The sequence below is a fragment of the Dermacentor albipictus genome, chromosome 1 (genome assembly GCF_038994185.2).
Source record: "Dermacentor albipictus isolate Rhodes 1998 colony chromosome 1, USDA_Dalb.pri_finalv2, whole genome shotgun sequence".
NCBI lineage: Eukaryota > Metazoa > Arthropoda > Arachnida > Ixodida > Ixodidae > Dermacentor > Dermacentor albipictus.
The window spans coordinates 214,054,449-214,073,231 of NC_091821.1; the positions used below are offsets into that span (position 1 = coordinate 214,054,449).

At 47.3% G+C, this 18,783-nt stretch overlaps 2 protein-coding genes across 8 annotated transcripts in view; one reads left to right on the forward strand and one right to left on the reverse strand.

The window, feature by feature from the left end:
• The window catches only part of LOC135900082 (cytochrome b5-like), an 84,269-nt gene that overhangs the window by 24,101 nt on the left and 41,385 nt on the right, over positions 1–18,783 (forward strand). Inside the window, exon 1 of one of the 4 annotated variants that reach the window (XM_065429535.2) lies at positions 5,410–5,619. The exons of the other annotated variants lie outside the window; for them this stretch is intronic. Within the exon in view, the coding sequence (XP_065285607.1) occupies positions 5,573–5,619 (47 nt within the window). The 5' untranslated portion in view covers positions 5,410–5,572. Of the gene's footprint in view, positions 1–5,409; positions 5,620–18,783 lie in introns of those variants that run through there. 4 annotated transcript variants of the gene reach the window in all.
• The window catches only part of LOC135900081 (uncharacterized), a 39,897-nt gene that overhangs the window by 6,176 nt on the left and 14,938 nt on the right, over positions 1–18,783 (reverse strand). The window contains exons 2-5 of one of the 4 annotated variants that reach the window (XM_065429529.1): positions 11,032–11,227; positions 10,098–10,217; positions 7,719–7,751; positions 7,378–7,519 (exon numbers count right to left, since the gene is read on the reverse strand). In XM_065429529.1, coding sequence (XP_065285601.1) covers positions 7,502–7,519; positions 7,719–7,751; positions 10,098–10,217; positions 11,032–11,227 — 367 coding nt within the window. In that variant the 3' untranslated portion in view covers positions 7,378–7,501. Of the gene's footprint in view, positions 1–7,377; positions 7,520–7,718; positions 7,752–10,097; positions 10,227–11,031; positions 11,228–18,783 lie in introns of all 4 variants that reach the window. The other 3 variants (XM_065429528.1, XM_065429532.1, XM_065429531.2) reach the window with 3 other exon arrangements.

Genomic DNA, 18,783 nt, shown 5'->3' on the forward strand with positions numbered 1-18,783 from the left:
ACGCGCGTAACAGCTCTTTCGGCGTATCGAACGTAACGGCTGTAAAAAACGTTACGGCAGTTAAGCCGGTACCTTTGTTCACATTTACTGCTGCGTATATTACGGCTTTTACAACAGGCCAATCAAATTTGGAGCTGCAGAATCGACGTCACCAGCGGTCCAATATGGCTCCTGTCAACATGCGAGCGCTGGCCAAGATCGAAGAAATTCACGCTCAAAACAAACTTATATTCATGTATTCAATCGCACAAAGACGACGAAGGCGACGCAGAAGGGTTTGGGAGCGGCGTGTATTTCTCGACGGGGCCGTGGACGGCGATTTTCACAACCTTTTCGCCAAGCTCCGAGTTGGTGACGCTGTGATGTTTCATAACTTCCTGTGCATGTCGCCCTAGCAGTTCCGCTTCCAAGAAAACCTAGTGAGACCACTCATCGAAGTTCGGAGCACGCATCTGCGGCCATCGATTTCCTTGGCGGATAAACCAGATGAACTGAAAACAGTGTTGTAATGCTATGTTCACACTACGGTCGTAACGCGCGTAACAGCCCTTTTGGCGCATCGAACGTAACGGCTATAAAAAACGTTACGGCAGTTAAGCCGGCACCTTTGTTCACATTTACTGCTGCTTAAATTACGGCTTTTACAACACGCCAATCAAATTTGGAGCTGCAGAATCGACGTCACCAGCGGTCCAATATGGCTCCTGCCAACATGCGAGCTCTGGCCGAGATCGAAGAAATTCACGCTCAAAACAAACTTATAGTCATGTATTCAATCGCCCAAAGACGACGAAGGCGACGCAGAAGGGTTTGGGTGCGGCAAGTATTTCTCGAAAGGGCCGTGGACGGCGATTTTCACAACCTTTTCGCCAAGCCCCGGGTTGGTGACGCTGCGATGTTTCATAACATCATGCGCATGTCGCCCCAGCAGTTCCGCTTCCTTGAAAACCTAATGAGACGACTCATCGAAGTTCGGAGCACGCATCTGCGGCCATCGATTTTCTCGGCGGATAAACCAGATGAACTGAAAACAGTCTCGCAAGGCGCACTGCAAAAATTTTCACGAACACAGCCAATCGTGCGCACGGAATGGCGGAATGGCACTTCCCGCGCCCGGAGCTGTCTGCAGACGGGAGGACGGAAGTGTCGTCACCGGTTGTTGAAAGCCGAAAGCTTATCTGTCATTGGCTGTGTCGCAACGGTCGTAACATAACAGTCGTAAATGTTGCCGACCCTTTAACACTCTCACCCACGATTTTTGCGAGAATTGCGCACGTTGGTACCTTTAAGGCCCGTTTATAGTCCGACGTTATCGGCGCGCGGGCGAGCGTCGCTCGCGGTCAGTCACGTTGCGTCGGTTGCGCTGCGCCAACCGAGATGCCATCCCCTCTATACTTCAACGCGCGCGCCGTAGGCTGCTATCTTCGGAGCATGCGCAGAAGGTTCGCCAAGTCGCGCGCCGTCCGCAAAAGCCGTCTGCGGAGTTGTGTTGGCGCCTTTTTCTTCGCGCGCAATGCATTGTGGTGCCTGAGTTCCGCCGACTTCGACGCGCGAATGGCTCCGGAGCCAAATCGGCGCCGGGCCCGTCGGAGCGCGTTGGAAGCCGCCAGTTACGTTAGCTGCGCCGGTGCGCCCGACTATAGAGGTGTCGTTTTCGCCGACGTGACGTAGCGAGCGCGCGCGCGCGCGCGCGCGTGCGTTACGTCGGACTATAAACGGCCCTTTACGTTCGCAGTCTGAACTAGACGCGTACGCTTGTTGCGCTTCCGCTTACGTATGTTACGAAAAATCGGCGCCTTACGAACGTAGTCTGAACATAGCATAAGTAATCTTTTCTGCTGTAATCTGCTGCGTGAGTAATATTTTCGTCCATTTTATGTGTCTAAAAAAAAAAAAACGATCCACAGCAATCCTGTTGAAGAACTATGGGGCGATACGTGTTAGTCTTACGTCTTACGTCATCTAGCGCCTTCTTAGAATTGAGGACCTTTGTATCGGATGGAACCGAGATTTTCGGCTAGAATGCCATAGCAGATAAGCAGCGTCGGACGTCGGCAGTACTTAACGCACTATAAAATGATAGCACACCGTTCCCGCGCGTCATTACGTTCTCTCCATCTCGACGGAAGAACCTCCAACTTGAACTCGTTATCACGGGGTTATACTTTCTCTCCCTTTCCGCTGATGTGAGCGAGCATCGGATACGCACCGCGCAGATAACGCAAAGGTCGCGTAAAATGTATAGGTGAGGGGCGACTAGATTGCGTTTTTCGTCTCTAGACGGCTGCAGAAGATGCGAGGCACGAATTCGTTCGATGCATCCCTTGTTGTCATAATAAGACGCCCGTGCAACATTGTGAAGTTGTTAACACCGACACCAAGGGCAACATAGGGGAAATTACTTGTGCTTAATAAATGAAATAAAGAAACGATAAATCAATGGAAATGAAAGTGAATGAAAAAACAACTTGCCGGAGGTGGGGAACGATCCCACAACCTTCGCGAAATGCGACTACCAGCTTGTATTTGTCCACAATGCTTGCTTACGCATTACGTAATGAGCGTATGTGGTCATCTCGGGAGCCTTAGTGACTGAGGGACGCTGCAAACGCAAAATATTTCATTCGAGACGAGGTGTGCTGTATTATGTATTCGGGCTGTGTTAGCAACGTATGTAACCATGACACTAGACTTTGAAACACGATTAATTGAGATTGATTTGGCATGGAATGCTAAAATGCCAGTGGACTGTGGTTCGTGTACGTATGAACGGACCACAGGTGGTCAATATTAATGGAAAGCCCCACACTGCATGGTCCATAGAGCCCAGGTGTAGCCTCAATACGTTAAAAGCAATCGTAAGTCATTGTGCATTCCGGATGACAGGGGTGCATTCGCCGTGGGTTAAAAAAAAAAACAAATAATACAGTACGCAGGTTTCCGTCGCTACTACGCGTCATTCGCGAAATTCAGTGGGCCGACAATTTATCACACAGTGCAGCGTGCGAAATGCAGCGTTGGACGAAAGGCTGCACACCTCCCTTTTGTTAGACGCGCTGGAATATGTGACAACGCGCACGCTTATTGCGCTCATAAAACGCAAGAAAAAGAAAAAAAGGAGGAAAACGGTTGTCGTCTTAATTGCACCTCCATTTCACTCAACCGCCTGTAGTCATTGCTGACGAAATCGAGTAAGACAGCAGTGTGTCGAGCCCTTGCTACGCGCTTGACGAACACTTTCACGCCGAGCACGGCTGAGCGGCTGACTACTCGGGGACATGAGGGCACCACTGGTGGGTGGGTCTGCCTTTGGTTGGTTTCGATGGCCTCATACCAAGATAACTGCGTAGCACTTGTATCCTATCGCTTCACATGCTCTCGGAAACTTTTTTGTTTTGTTTAAAACCTGATTCGTACATGGCTGCTATTTTGACGGCATGCGTAGGACGCATGCATGGTCAGAAATTATTACAAGTACGTTGTCCTCTTCGTAAGTCCATTCATTCCGTTTCCTTATCTATAGCGATACTCGTTCGGCTTTCATTTCGAACAAACGTACGTGGACTTGCCCGAGGGCCGATGTTGATGAAGCTTTTTTATCAAGACAGCGGCGTGAAATATAGGCGAAGGCGACCGGCCAATGCCAAAGAACAATTACGAACGAAAAGCTTTGTGAATTCGGTCTTCGGGCTCGTATTACCCTTCACATGCTCATAAGAGTAGCTCATAATCAATCGTGATGTTGGACATAATGTTGGCGAAGGTTGTCTGTCAATGGCAAACAGGATTTACAAGAGGAAAACATTGTGAATTCGGGCACTGCTTAGTATATGCTGTCAATGTTGGGAGCGCTTTTCTGGGGGCATTGGTCGTAGCTAGGATCTGTCATTTAACGCCGAGTCCAACCAGACTGTGCTCATGTGTTTATTTTTTAAGAAATAGTGTTATGATAAGCAATTCATTTTGCCTTTGCTCTCCATCTTATTTCATCTTTCGTTCTAAATGTGGTCGATTATTTTAATTATGCTTACATCTTTTATGCTTTTCTTATGACGGGGAAATGGACACGCGAGTAATCTTTTCGTCCATTTTATGTGTCTAAAAAAAAAGATCCACAACAATCCTGTTCAAGAACTATGGGGCGATACGTGTTAGGCTATGTTCACACTACGGTCGTAACGCGCGTAACAGCTCTTTCGGCGTATCGAACGTAACGGCTGTAAAAAAAGTTACGGTAGTTAAGCTGACACGTTTGTTCACATTTACTGTTGCGTAAATTACGGTTTTTACAACAGGCCAATCAAATTCGGAGCTGCAGAATCGACGTCACCAGCGGTCCAATATGGCTCCTGTCAACATGCGAGCGCTGTCCGAGATCGAAGAAATTCACGCTCAAAACAAACTTATAGTCATGTATTCAATCGCACAAAGACGACGAAGGCGACGCAGAAGCGTTTGGGAGCGGCAAGTATTTCTCGACAGGGCCGTGGACGGCGATTTTCACAACCTTTTCGCCAAGCTCCGAGTTGGTAACGCTGTGATGTTTGATAACTTCATGCGCATGTCGCTCCAGCAGTTCCGCTTTCTTGAAAACCTAGTGAGACCACTCATCGAAGTGCGGAGCACGCATCTGCGGCCATCGATTTCCTCGGCGGATAAACCAGATGAACTGAAAACAGTCTCGGAAGGCGCATTGCACAAATTTTCACGAACACAGCCAACCAAATCGTGCGCACGGAATGGCGGAATGGCATTTCCCCTGCCCGGAGCTGTCTGCAGACGGGAGGACGGAAGTGTCGTCACCGGCTGTTGAAAACTGAAAGCTTATCGGTCATTGGCTGTGTCGCAACGGTCGTAATATCACAGTCGTAAATGTTGCCGACCCTTTAACACTCTCACCCACGATTTTTGCGTGAATTGAGCACGTTGGTACCTTTACGTTCGCAGTCTGAACTAGACGCACACGCTTGTTGCGCTTCCGCTTACGCATGTTACGAAAAATCGGCGCCTTACGAACGTAGTCTGAACATAGCATTAGTCTTACGTCTTACGTCATCTAGCGCCTTCTTAGAACTGAGCACCTTTGTATCGGATGGAACCGAGATTTTCGGCTAGAATGCCGTAGCAGATAAGCAGCGTCGGACGACATCCGCGTGAGGCAGTACTTAACGCACTATAAAATGATAGCACACCGTTCCCGCGTGTCATTACGTTCTCTCCATCTCGACGAAGAACCAACTTGAACTCGTTATCACGGGGTTATACTTTCTCTCCCTTTCCGCTGATGTGAGCGAGCCGCGGATACGCACCGCGCAGATAACGCAAAGGTCGCGCAAAATGTATAGGTGAGGGGCGACTAGACTGCGTTTTTCGTCTCTAGACGGCGTCTCGTCAGATGACTGGGGTCCTTATCAGAGAGAGCGGGACGACGCCAGGCATGCCACGTGGCCGCTTAGCCAAGTCCATTCCAGAAGCTAAACCGCGTCTGAAAGGTCTGTAGCTCCTGCGTGCGGAAGAGTTGTCTTCAAACACAAGTGCCACCTCTCTGACTTCAAGCTATCAGGCAGCGTCAATGTCTTCTAAGGGCCACAATGTTTCCCCGGAGATAACGTCACAGAGGTGAGGGCCCATGCACCCAGTGCGATGTTCCTCATTTTCTCTGCGTTGGGAGAAAAAAAAGACGCTTGGGCTCAATTTGAGCAAATTAAAGCCAGACAGGAGCCCAGTCGGAACCAGAAATTCAACGCAAATAGTATGCAACCGGAATGACAAGCCTAGTGCCTCTTTTACCTTCGCATTAAATAACTAAACCGTTATTTGATGTTTTCTCGTTCTAAGATATTTTCTACTTTATTATCAGTTGCATCCGCGTCCCCTTCTTATGCGTCCCTTATCGAATTGTCATCCTTTCGCGTGGACGTCGCTTCTGAAGTCGGTGTCAGGCGACTTGTCTGGCGTCGATGTCATAAATGTGGTTCTAAGTCATTCCAAGCGCTCTTCAGGTTCTGAACACTGCAGAAATTAGCTGGCATAGTGCTTACGAAGCTCCAAACTGTCCTTCAACAGACGAGTTCAAAACTGTCCTTCGACAGACTGTTGTTTCCAATTTATGGTGCTACCAAAGGAGCGGCTCATGCATAGCTAAGTGCGCATATATTTTAGCTATTGCGGTAATTAACACTACTGTATAGCATTTATTGACACCCGAGAACGAGAAGGAACGGCCTTCTCCCTCTTTCATGTTAGAAAGGAGTGAACCAGGTGATTGCTAATTCGTGGTAAACTTACAGAACCGTCTGTCACCCACTGCACTAATTAAATCGGCAGCGTCAACAAATTTCACGAAGGACTGGAGCAGACCAGTTCTGCAGCATCTTGTATTCTTTCAACTACGACGCCCTAATTCTGGAACATGACACGGCGGTGTTTTGTGCTTTGTGGTTCGAAGCAGGTAACAAACAGCGCCAGCTAAAGAATGATCAAGAGTTCCGAGTCATTTGCGTGCCTGGATTGCGTATGCACCCTTACACTTGCTTTTTTTTTAATCCCCTGTACACACGCGTTGTCGTGCACCGAGAAGGATGTCGCGAGCCCATAGTCATCTGCAAATGTTTTCGCACTGCCACCGCACGCTGGTCATGTCGTCCAGATGACAGTGCTGTTAGTGGAAGAAATGAGGCGCGAATCGTTTGCTCCGTCTCTCTTTTCTTTTTCTTTTTTTTTGTTCATCTGATTTTGGGTTGTGGGTCCAAAACTAAGCTCTCATAGTGGTAGGGGAAAGAAAGAAAAAAAAAGCTCTTGCGCTAGAATTGTTCGTAAGCGCAAATGCCAGTCAACCCTGAAGCTGATCATATTATTAGCGAACGTGGCCGGCCTATATGGCAAAGAGCGCTTATGGACGAAAAGCTTTGTGAATTCGGCCCTTCGTGTCCTGGAGAAGCGCAAAAAGTGTTGTAATGGTAAATGTAATGATACTAGTAAGGGCTCGTGGCTGCAAAGAAGGAAATGTCCAGAAAAAGTTGAAAGTTGCTTAGGTTTATTCGTCTTTAAGACTCAATAAACTCACCTGTCAACCACTGCAGCGTACCGAGAACCAGCGAACGTCTTGCATGGATGTCGTATATTTACCCGTGAAGGTCTGTAGCTTGTGGTTTAAGTTAAACCATGCACGTGTCGATGAAGTGCGATAATCGAGCACTCACAACACACAACAAAATAAATATTTTAATGCTTCAGCCTATATAAGAGGCCCCAATCAGCATGTGCTCTTTGATAATCACACGGTAGATTTTAGTTAGTCAGACGATGGTCAGTCAATAGTTAACCAGACTGTATTATTTTTTCTTGAATAAGCGCTGACAAGTGGTGGCCACTTACTTTTTCTGAGCTAGCGTCGCTACTTGCTCCGTGTGCCCTAAGGGTCATGTTTGCTGTGCTGTCGCTGTTGGCTTGTCGTTCTTCTCCTGAGGACCCCTCGCCGCAGGCAGCCCGGCCCGTGCGGCTAGATGTGACGCATTCCCTGCGCATAGGACACAATCTGGAGGGAAGAACGACGGAAAGCAACGCCGAGAGCTACGACGAGCGTAAGCGTCAAGCAATGCCCAGTAAGAAATGAATGAATGGCGGTGCGCCAAAAGCGGAAAGCTGCGGAGCGAAGCACGGTGCAACGGCAGAGCATGATGCCGCACCGTAGCATGCCAATCGCTGTCTCGACTTACGTACAAACTGGCGTATCGGCTCATGCCCAGCCCCTGCGATAAAAACAGTACGCGCATGTTTTGATAAGCTTCAGGCACACTGCTGTCTCTAAGATGCGAGCAACTGGAAGTCCCTCGTTCTTCGCTCGCTTTTCGATCGACATTGACAACGCCATCATCAAACACATGCGCATTGTCGCGGCCGCTCAGCAGACGTCACCTATACGGGATCGATCGGCAGTGTTACTTTTCTAACCCTCCGGTTGACAATGACGTTCAAAAATATGAGCGTACCCAACGAACAAAAAGAACGCAAGAGTGCGAACGCATCCGCGACGGAAGTATATAGACGTCACATTCAGCGCGAACATGGCGAACTAGGCGTGCGCGGTCACACAATGCATCTGCCGGGACTCAATTCCGATGACCGTTCACATTTTGTGCCAGCCACTTGTTGTAACCGGGTGATCCATGCACTGTAGACGACGCGGCGATGCGCCGCGGTACTTGGCATCAGCGGCTGCATATCAACATTGCGGCTACTGCCAGTGGGAGGACCTTACGCATATAGTCTTGAGTAGGGCCGGTTTTGAATTATAGTCCCCAGAGTTGAGACATTTCTGTTTCAAATCAATGGGCTTCTGTATTTTAACTATGTACATGTAAAACTTAGTCATGTCGTTGGACCATGTTTCTGTGGCCCTTACAAAGTAGCTGCTTGGCATTTTCCTGGTAGCAGGAACTGAAAGGTTAACGCACACGGTGACTTGTAAATACGAGACGAAACCGTCAAGACTGAAAAACCTCGTGGTAGAGTTCGTGGTAGAGTAGATGCACAGTTCTGTATAGAGTATAGTAAAAAGAAAAAAAGAAAGGCTTGTTCTGCCTCTATAGGAGTACTGTTGAAAAGAAAGTCGAAAAACGGCGTAATGTAATCGCTATGATTTTTGCATTTGGTGAGTTTGCATCTGTAGCGACACTTGATATGCAGTCTGCCATAACTTTCAACTGAAAACTGTTATATACGGATATAATAAAAAAAGCAGAATAGAATACAGCCTGAAACGAGCAACAGCATTTTACTCTATACAGGATAGGTAGTTTTTCATCAAATGCAAATGCAAATAGAAAAGTATTTTGCTTCTTGCATTTGCGATCTAAAAATATTTCTGTTGAAGCTTCTAATTTTGATACACTATCGGGCAAAGAGAACACCTCTGGTGGCCTTTCATGCCTGGCAGAGAAAGACAAGTAAGAAATGCACTGAAACAATTTTCGGTAAAAAAATGTTTAGAAAAGAACATTCGCCGAGAATGGCCCATTAGGCAAAACCTAAACCTTATCCATAGGGCAAGGTTTAGCAACGATGCAAAGTAGCTGGCGCTTCTTGAACGCCTGACGTCACGGAGGTTTGAAATTAGAATAGCTTACTATGCAAGTGGACTCCGCATAATGAAAATAACAGTGCTCGAACTGTAGAGGACGCAAGCGAGCAACAAGACGCAAATGCGTGTGTTTCTCGTGCGCATGCTTATGCGTGTGCTAACGGTCTTTCCCTGTCGCTGTGCTGTTGCTCAGCATCAGCCTTACGCCACCAGCCTGAGCTGCCCTTTTGGACGTCGCTTTAAAACCGTGGTAAAAGCATTGCGGGCATATAAAATCAGCGTGCTCACCATAAAAGTTAGCGAGGACTGAAAGGCTTGTGCGACACCTACTGAAAAGATGGCTTTGGGTGGTTCGCTGTTGTTTTCTCTCTTATCTTGTTGCGACTCCACACGGGTTGCGCAATTATCAGCGTTGATGGTTATTGTTTGCAAACAGAGATAAATTCTCATCTCGGCAGTTCGGAAGCGCACTTTGTCTGTCTGTTGTGGCTCGTCGAGGTACGATGCTTACGAAATACAATTTACCTCCGTCAAAGGGCAGTAGGGGTTTCTGTCTCGCCTACGGAGATACAGGCCTCCAAAAAACTAAGGGTAGGCTGTTTCGCCCAATAACATGACTCAATATTCTCCGCATAGCAGCAAGCAAGATCTAACAGGAATTGATATTTGCCCTTCTTAAGTCTTTTTTAACCAAACAATGGCCTAGGATGATTAGTGCGTTGTCTTCCAGTGAGTGAGTGAGTGAAAACCTTATTTTCAATAAGCCGCTTCAAATAAGGCCGCTTCATTGTAAACTATGTCCTGAAGTGCATAAAAAAACTGCTTTCCGGAAGGTTGCTTCTTTTTGTAGGGATTTAAAAAAACTTTGAGACGAAGAAAATGTTAAAAAAAAGCACGATAGAGTCTTTTACAGCTGCATAAATGCTTAAATTATCGTTTAGAGGGACGTTTAATTAGTCATATGCTTGAAGTGATGCGCGTTTCGACGCATTGCCAATCGTTAGAGCACACTTACAGACTCGAGGTTGGACCGCAAGCTGTCCACCTCGTTCTGGAGGTCCAGGCAACGCTTGTTGGCCGTTGACAGGTCATCCACAGCGCCCTGCATGTGGCGCTGCATCTCGTCGCAGTACGCCTGCAGGTCCTTCGCCAACCCGCGGCGGCCGGAGGGGGCAAAAACAGCGAGAAAGACAGAACCGACGTCGACGTGAGCTCACGAAAACCTCTCGATTCTCGCTTTAATTCGTGCCCGCCGTGCGAGATAACCACTGTGGGGGCGGTCGCCTGGGACCAGGACTAACGTTAGTGTAACAGGAATGATTCCAAACAAGAGAGGGATTAACAAAGAAATTGAGACTTGAAGTAATGAACAGTGATCGAACAGAAATTGTCACTGGAGCCAATGTTTCGACAAGGGGAGTCGTCTTCGTCAGGATGAAGTCCTCCCATAGAAACGTTGGCTCTAGAGACTTCCCCCTAGGAAGGATTCCTGTGTCACGGCAGTCTTTTTAACAATAAATAAATAAATAAATAAATAAATAAATAAATAAATAAATAAATAAATAAATAAATAAATTGATGAGCCGACTAGTTCGGAAGAAGCTGTACCTATTAGTGTGTATTTAGCACTGAAATGCCGCTGCATACTGGCCTGAAACTAGCTGCGAATGGCTATTCATGAGCAAATATGCACCATAAAATCACCGCGAAACTAACTAGCGGTGTCAACAACATTCGTTTTTTGAGCTTGCGTGTTAAAGTATGTTAAAAATTAAGTGGAAATATAGAGCACCCCGCCGGTGCAAAAGAATAACTGTTGCAGAGAACTTGGGCTAGGCGTATAAATAGCCCTCGGTAAGGCTTCCAACTTGCGAGGGAAATTTTACAACCAAGAGGCGGCAAGAAATGTGGCTAAGCTGTGCCCGAAGAGAGAGATATCTGCCGCGCACCATGAGCTGCTTGGCCTGCCGCTTCACGGCCTTCTGGAGCTCGTTGTTCTGCGCCGTGGTGTCCTCGAGCTGGACGCTGAGCTCGGCGATCTCGGTGTGCACCTTGTTGCGCAGCGTGCCAGCCTCGCTGCGGGCGCGTGCTTCGGCGTCCAGCACTCGGCCGTGTAGGGCTTCCAGCTCGTTCTTCAGTTCCCGGCTGCGCAGAGACACACAACGGCTGAGACCGGCTGTCTGCGCTCTATTACTGGACGCCAGAGTAGGGCCCGTATTCGCAAAGCTTTTCTTTCGCGAGCGATCGTTGCCATTGGCCGGCCGCCTTTTCCTGACATTATGTCCAGCATCAGGGTTGGCTGGAATTTGCTCTTATCGAACTATTATGGCGTAAGAGCTTTCCGTGAATGCGGGCCCGTATTCACGATTGAAAAGCTTCGTGAATTCGGCCCCATATAATTTAGCGTGTAGTGCAGGTTGCTAGGGCCACAAGACACTCGAGTTACTCCAGTTCGGTTTTTATATAGACATGTTTTGTTAACGCTGATGTCTGCCTAAAACGAATGAGCAACTTTTGCCGACAGTGGTGTCTCGGGCGGAAGGAATGTGAGGACCGCTCGCACACGTATATGCTATTGCGGGGTCAGCGCGCGCGAGCGCCAATTGCAGAGTGTTTACAGCCATAGGCGTCGCGTTTGTAATGTGGCGATAGATGAAAAAATAAATGCTTCTTACAGGGACGTCGTAAATAGAACGAGCTCAGACGATCCACGTGAATGTAAACGCCTGCAATCAGTCTGTTTTATCTTTTAGGAGACTTCCATTAAGCACGCACTAAGGCAATGAAAACGAGTTCGTGCACACGTGGCTTGCTGTTTGGAATCTCCACACTTTTGACAGGAACAAGAATTCATCGACGTATCTAAATGAACGTGTGTGAAAGTGTTGGTGCTTATTGCCAACGCGCCCGGCGAACTCTTTCAAGCTATCTTTTTTTTAGACGAAGGCTGTCGTCGACTCGTGGCAGCGCTATAGACTAATGTGAAATATGCTATACATAAGATGATATGTAACATGTAGTATCGCGCTCAATATGTTTCAACAGCGCTCCCATTGTGCAAGGAGCTCCAAGACTGTAGGAGGCTCCGACCTACGAAAAACTAACTAAATACCAGTAATTGGAACCATTATTTCGTATGTCGGCACCGCGGTGTCCTCGAAGCCCTTCGAACCACGGGCACCCTTTTTCTGCTCATGGTGAGCGCTATAGTATACCGGGTGTTCGAAATAAAGCTGTATGGTTTTCTTAGTTAGGCACTGCAGGAGGCACACGAAGACCACCGGTGCAAATAAGGTATGTGGCCAGGGGGACACAATGTGAGGTAATAGTTATCGCTGTCAGCAGCCCAATTAACTAAAATTGAATTATTAACTTGTTGTCGACTGCAGTAAGTGGGTATGTTTGTATTGAAAAGTTAGAGGCAGTCGTGTTTCGACACAGTATCAGTTGGAAGAATTTTTCTAGCGTGTCTGTGCTTCGACCTATCCGACTTCAAATTTTAATTGTCGTTCGCATGATTACGCACGCAAGAGAGTGAGGATCGGCGCAAAGCTTTTCCCTGGTGGGACGCGGCTGTTGCGTGCGGCGTTTAGCCTGACAACGGGGCGGAGGCACAGGCAAAGATAAGAACATTTCCCCTTCCCTTCTCGGCTGGCGAAATCAAGATATGACAGCGCGGTGTGCCATGCACCCAGTTGTTGCTCTTGTTTTTAATAAAGCTTACAATACTTGGAACTGTGCAGTAACTTTATGTGCGTAGCCCAGGCAAGGACCATGCCCGCTCGTCTAGTCACCAGTACGCACGCGCTTGGCCCTCCAGTTTCTCCGCTCGCGCCATTATCTCGGCATGGCAGCTGCCGCAATCGTTACAGGCTGCGCGGTCGCGTGTTACGACAGCGGTTCTTGGTTGTTGGATTTTTTATTTCGTTGGCCGAGAGGGGAAGGGGGGCAGTTATCATCTTTGCCAATGTCTCCGCTCCATTGTCAGATTAAACGCCGCACGCAACAGCCGCGTCACGTCATGGAGGAGCTTTGCGCCCATCCTCACTCTTGTATGCGTAACCATTCGAACGACAATTAAAATTTAGAATCGGGTATCTCGGAGCACAGACATGCTAATAGAACTGTTCCAACTGATACCGTATAGAAACACGACTGCCTATAACTTTTCAATACAAATATACCCACTTACTGCAGTCAACAAAAAGTTAATTATTTAATTTTAGTTAATTGGTCTGCTGGCAGCTATAACTATCATCTCACATTGTGCCCCCCTGCCCACATAACTTATTCGAACAGGTGGTTTTCGCGTGCCTCCCAGTGCCTAATTCTAGGAAAACCATAAAGCTTAATTTTGAACACCTTGTATATGCGCGCCGTGCAAAAGTATCAAAATTTCCCAAGTAAGAAAAAAAAGGGGGGTTGGGGGGGAGGACCGGGTAGGCTCACTTGTTTAGCCTGATTGCGACGACTCAGGTGTCCAGCACAGATTTGTTTGGGACGATACAAGCATCGATCACTCGCTCCGGCCCCGCAGTACAGTATACAAGCCAACAATTTCGACACGAGTTTCGGCTATGGTGTTGGGCTGCTGAGCACGAGGTCGCGGGATCGAATCGCGGCCACGGCGGCAGCATTTCGATGGAGGCTAAATGCGAAAACACCCGTGCACTTAGATTTAGGTGCACGTTAAAGAACCCCAGGTGGTCGAAACTTCCGGAGTCCTCCACTACGGCGTGCCTCATAATCAGAAAGTGGTTTTGGCACGTAAAACCTCATAATTTAATTTAATCCACACGAGTTTCAAGATTTGTTGGTTTAAAGTGGGACTGGCGCTTTGTTGTCGAACTGATAATAATATTTGGGGTTTTACGTGCCAAAACCACTTTCTGATTATGAGGCACGCCGTAGTGGAGGACTCCGGAAATTTTGACCACCTGGGGTTCTTTAACGTGCACCTAAATCTAAGTACACGGGTGTTTTCGCATTTCGCCCCCATCGAAATGCGGCCGCCGTGGCCGGGATTCGATCCCGCGACCTCGTGCTCAGCAGCCCAACACCATAGCCACTGAGCAACCACGGCGGGTGATTGTCGAACTGAGCTCCTCGCCGACGATAAAAATGCGAATCTAAGCACATATCTTAGTACATGTTTAGCGCTGATCACGCTGGTTTGTTTTTGCCACGCTGGCTGCCTCTTCTTTATTATTGAGTAGATAACCGGATGTTCGGTTCCAACCAACCAGCCTGACTTCGCTATTTCGTTAATGTGTTTCTGCTTCCAAGCAGAAAGGGTTGAAAATTCCATCCGGCGCCATGGCGCTGAGCGATGCATGCCTCCGAGGTCGCCTTGAATTCAAACTATCAAAACATTTCGCAAGCGAATGGCGAAAACATTGCACGTAGAGGAGCCGAACCAGACATCCGTGATTTCAAAAGCACACTTGTGTCACTCTGGAAAAGCCAAGTCGAAAACACTTTTTATTATACGTGGCAGCTTTCATACTGCCGAGAGCGACCGGGTCTAGAACACGGAAAACACGTTTTCTCTTTATAGACAATGACTTTCTCGACGAGTTACCCCCCCCCCCCCCCTTCCCGTGGTGCCTGTGGTACCGGTATTGGTGGTGTCGGTACTGGTGTTATCGGTACCGACACCACTACCGGTTTTATCGGTACCGGAGGTGGCAGTTCTAAGGAGGCAGTTCTCGCATTATTTATTGGCGACAGCTAGAGTTTTAAGACGCTGTCGCTTGAGACACTGCAGGCCTCTGAGTGAATGATATGCTTTATGCACCCTATTCGCACCTCGAATTCACTGAGGAGGACGTTCTAGACGCCACCTACAGGTTGGAGAGGAGTAGCCGGCACCGTTTCTAACAGGCACCAACGATTCTTTGCATGCAGTTAACAAACAAAAAACAAATTGTGAACAATAATGCTACTGAAGATTAAATTTCTATGAATGTATAATATCCCCGTCAGACAGGTAAATTTAGTGACACGTGGAGCGCGTGCACTTTGCTTCGCTGAGTGTCACTTGGGCGACGAGGTGCAAGACGGCAAAACCAAGTGTTATTCGGGATTGATGATAACGACGATCTATGAAGCCACAGGGCTTGGTATGATTCTCGGCTTTTTGAGTTTTAGAAACAATTACTGCTATATATTAAAAAAATTGCTTATCTAAAGAATATTTACAATTAAAAATAAGAATACCATGTTCTCGTTGACACATCTATTCATAATGAACCAATGCACGCAAGGAACATATCCAAAATTCAGACAGTCAAAATGGCTGAATCCGTGTCAGAAGATTCGACGGGTGCTGACATCCACGCCATCCATCCCCAAAGAGGACCCAGTACTAATCTATCGGTCCACTACTGAAATTTTATTGCAATGCCACATTAAGAATAGAGCGGACACACTGGTGTGGCAGATATGTGGCAAATATCCCAAACGCGCTACATACTGGAAATGCCCACCTGGGGGGCTGACCGTGTTTCAACCCCCCCCCCCCCCCCCCAACCGAAAATTTTTCAGCCGTCATCCCTTTTATGCCTGACACGTAGCCTATTAACACAAGCGCATATCCTTCGAACGACCGCCCCATACAAGTACAGGATGGTACATGCCTTCACGCAGAACAATTGGGCGTCTTCAAGGTAATAGTTGTATTATTATGCACCGAGCATGGCTACGCGCCTGATGCCCACCCAGAGCCACTCTCGTCTCCCCATATTCTGGCTCGTTCAAACATCCGACCCTCCGGCATGGAAGTGCTGAACCGTTGCATCGCAGAAGCTATATACAACCCGACACTCGCCCATTGCTTGTGGGCAACATGAAGCGCGTTAACGGTTCTCGCCAACTGGGCTAAGAATGGAAACTTGGGACTCAGATGGACTCCTACAGCGTTGACTCGGACCAGGAGTCATATGAATATAAACTTTTCGTGTGAAGCAATTATTGCTTGTGCAAACGCAGCACAGAAATTATACGGTGTCACTTTGACCGTCGCATGCGAGCGGCTTCTTCAAGGCCTCGCTGTTATATACATGATCCAAGGGTGTGTAATGCCCATTGGCCTCATTCTTTTTGACTTCACGATCAAACAGTGCTGAAACGAGAACAACAGGAGCCAATTAAAGCCAGCGAGTAGAATGGTGGAGAAGGCAAACGTTGAAGAATTATGGGCGAAATATAGCAATCATGGCAATGTTAGAACGCGAGATCACTAGCATTTCAAAATGGCACTGAGCGCGACCATTTGAGCACGGCTTAATTGAAACAATACAGTGTTATAGACGCTACGAGGTGAGCTGTGGTGGTTAGCATATGACTCAGATATTTTCACTGATCCCCCCGTGAATGATAAACATGAAAACATTTTTCAAATGGTTTAATATAATTTACCGCGACTAGAAGCTTCATGAACTCATTCTAATCGCGAGCATGGTACATGGCTACGCACGTGCCCGCATGTCGTAGCTTTGCAGAGCGAAGTTCCTCTTTAATTTCACTGCAAGCGGCTTTAGCCTATGCAGCATTGCATGGCTATCGAAGTGGCGACCAAGGTGAACTGCTAAGCAACGCAAGCAAACGGTAAGTTAAAAAAAAAGAAACATTAAGCGGTTCTTCGCACATATGGTACGAATGTAAAGGACAGGCGCTAGCGTATGCGTCACATTCAGTGAGAGAACATTTTGTCAAGACTAATGTGGCAGAGTTTGTCGTATTGTAGCAGTGAAAGTGTGACTTTCGGCCACTCCCGCGGGCAGGGCAGTTGGTGAACTCTTCAGGCACCGAGCGCTTTTATAGCGAGCAGTTGTTAACGATACGCGTCGCGACGCAGTTCTCCAGCCTGGCAGTAAGGGCGTCGAAACCAAAATGAATCGAAAACGAAAGAAATAAAGAAAGAAAGAAAGAAAGAAAGAAAGGAAGAAAGAGAATAAAATAAACGTTACATTTACACGAATAGGAACTAAACCGGAACGGCACGATTTTCGTTACTCCGGAACGAAACCGGAAAAAAAAAATACAGTTTTCTGTTCAGGTTGGCTAGCCCCCCTCACTGGAGCTTTTCATCCAATCATTTCCTGCACTTGCAGCTCAACCATGCAACCTAATTTGTTTGCACACGCGCTTGCTGTCATTTTAGAAGTGGCAGTGCCATTATTGCGATAAATTTGAACGTGGTGTGGCGAGAGGCAGGCATCTTAGTAATACGCCTGTGAGGGCTTGAAATTGGTGACCACCAAATAGTTATCCGGTTTTTGGAGGCCTATACTAACTACTGAAATGAAGAAGCACTTCCTAGCTAGGCGGTCGCTTTTGGATCACATTAGTATGCAATGAAGTAGGTGCGATAGAAATGACGCATTGCTTCTGACTCATTGCTTCTGAGGCGTTTCCACAATGTTATTTTCTATTTAACTGCTTGTGGCATGAACAATAGCACGCGTCCTTTATTTTCAGTCGTTCTTTGCAACTCAGGAGCAACACCAATTTTTTGTACAAACTAAATTTATACTTTCCTGTAATTATTAGGTTGTGGAAACGAGCGTACACTCGTTCAGACCGGTTCGAACCGTTATTTTTTTCTCTCTAGAATTGAACCGTAGAACCATTTCGAAATGAACCATTTCGAACTAGGAGTCTAGATTCGACATAGTGCTGGGCAGCAGCCCTACCTTCGTAGTGGGGCATGGTGTTCGACAATGCTAACAAAACTAGGAACTAAGGACCTCAGCACTTAGAACCCATACTGGCCTCGAGACGGAAACGTGCAGATCTAGTTTCTATGAAAAAAAAGCGCCGTTTCTCGCGGATAACTTACCACAGAGGATATAATCCAAATATTTGGAAATAGACTCTACACGGTTAGCACATCTGACATTAACGGTAATATGTTTCGCTGCCCAAGACCTGTTCTAAATTACGTGCGAAGTTTGACGTGATTTATGGAAATCATCAATATTTGGGGGCGCAATTGCGCACTCAGAAATGATTTACGAAAACCTGCGGTGCCAATTCGAATATTCCCAAGGCATTACAAACTCCGCTTTCATCTCGTTGTAACAGCGTGTCTCGAAGCGATCGAAAAAGTTCCAAGATTGGTATCTTCATATTCAGTCACAAAATCACGCTTACAATGACAGACGGAAGCTTGCCGAAGAGTTCACGTCGTGGCCGAGCGCTTTCCACAAACAAAGATCAAGCTGGCTGTTCGTTTGTACGTGAGCTCGCTCGTTTGTTTACAGGTAACTACGGATAGCTAAGCCGTTGTTAAGTTGCCTTAACTTAGCTTAGCTTAGTTATTGATTGCATATTATGTCCCATGCAATTCCTTGCGTCATAGCGGAAATTTTAAATAATAAAGCTCGCGGGGTGCCGAGTTATGGTGGCGCAGACAAGCTCCACTTAAATGGCTATTATTCCTGGTTATGAAAAAGCGAAAAGAGAAGTGCTCCAAGGGCGAACTTTTGCTCTTGGTAGCTCCTGTGATAACAATACGATGCTGAAACATTCTTGCACTAGAAATTTCCGTCAATGACGCGGTCCTTTCCCTGAAGCATCTGGACGGACGTTAGCGAGTGTGAATAGACTTACGGCTGGTTCCGGCCTGTCGACGTTGCTCCTTCATTCGTCTAGTGAGCACATGCTTGTATTTCGCCGTCGTAAATTGCGTCTACAGT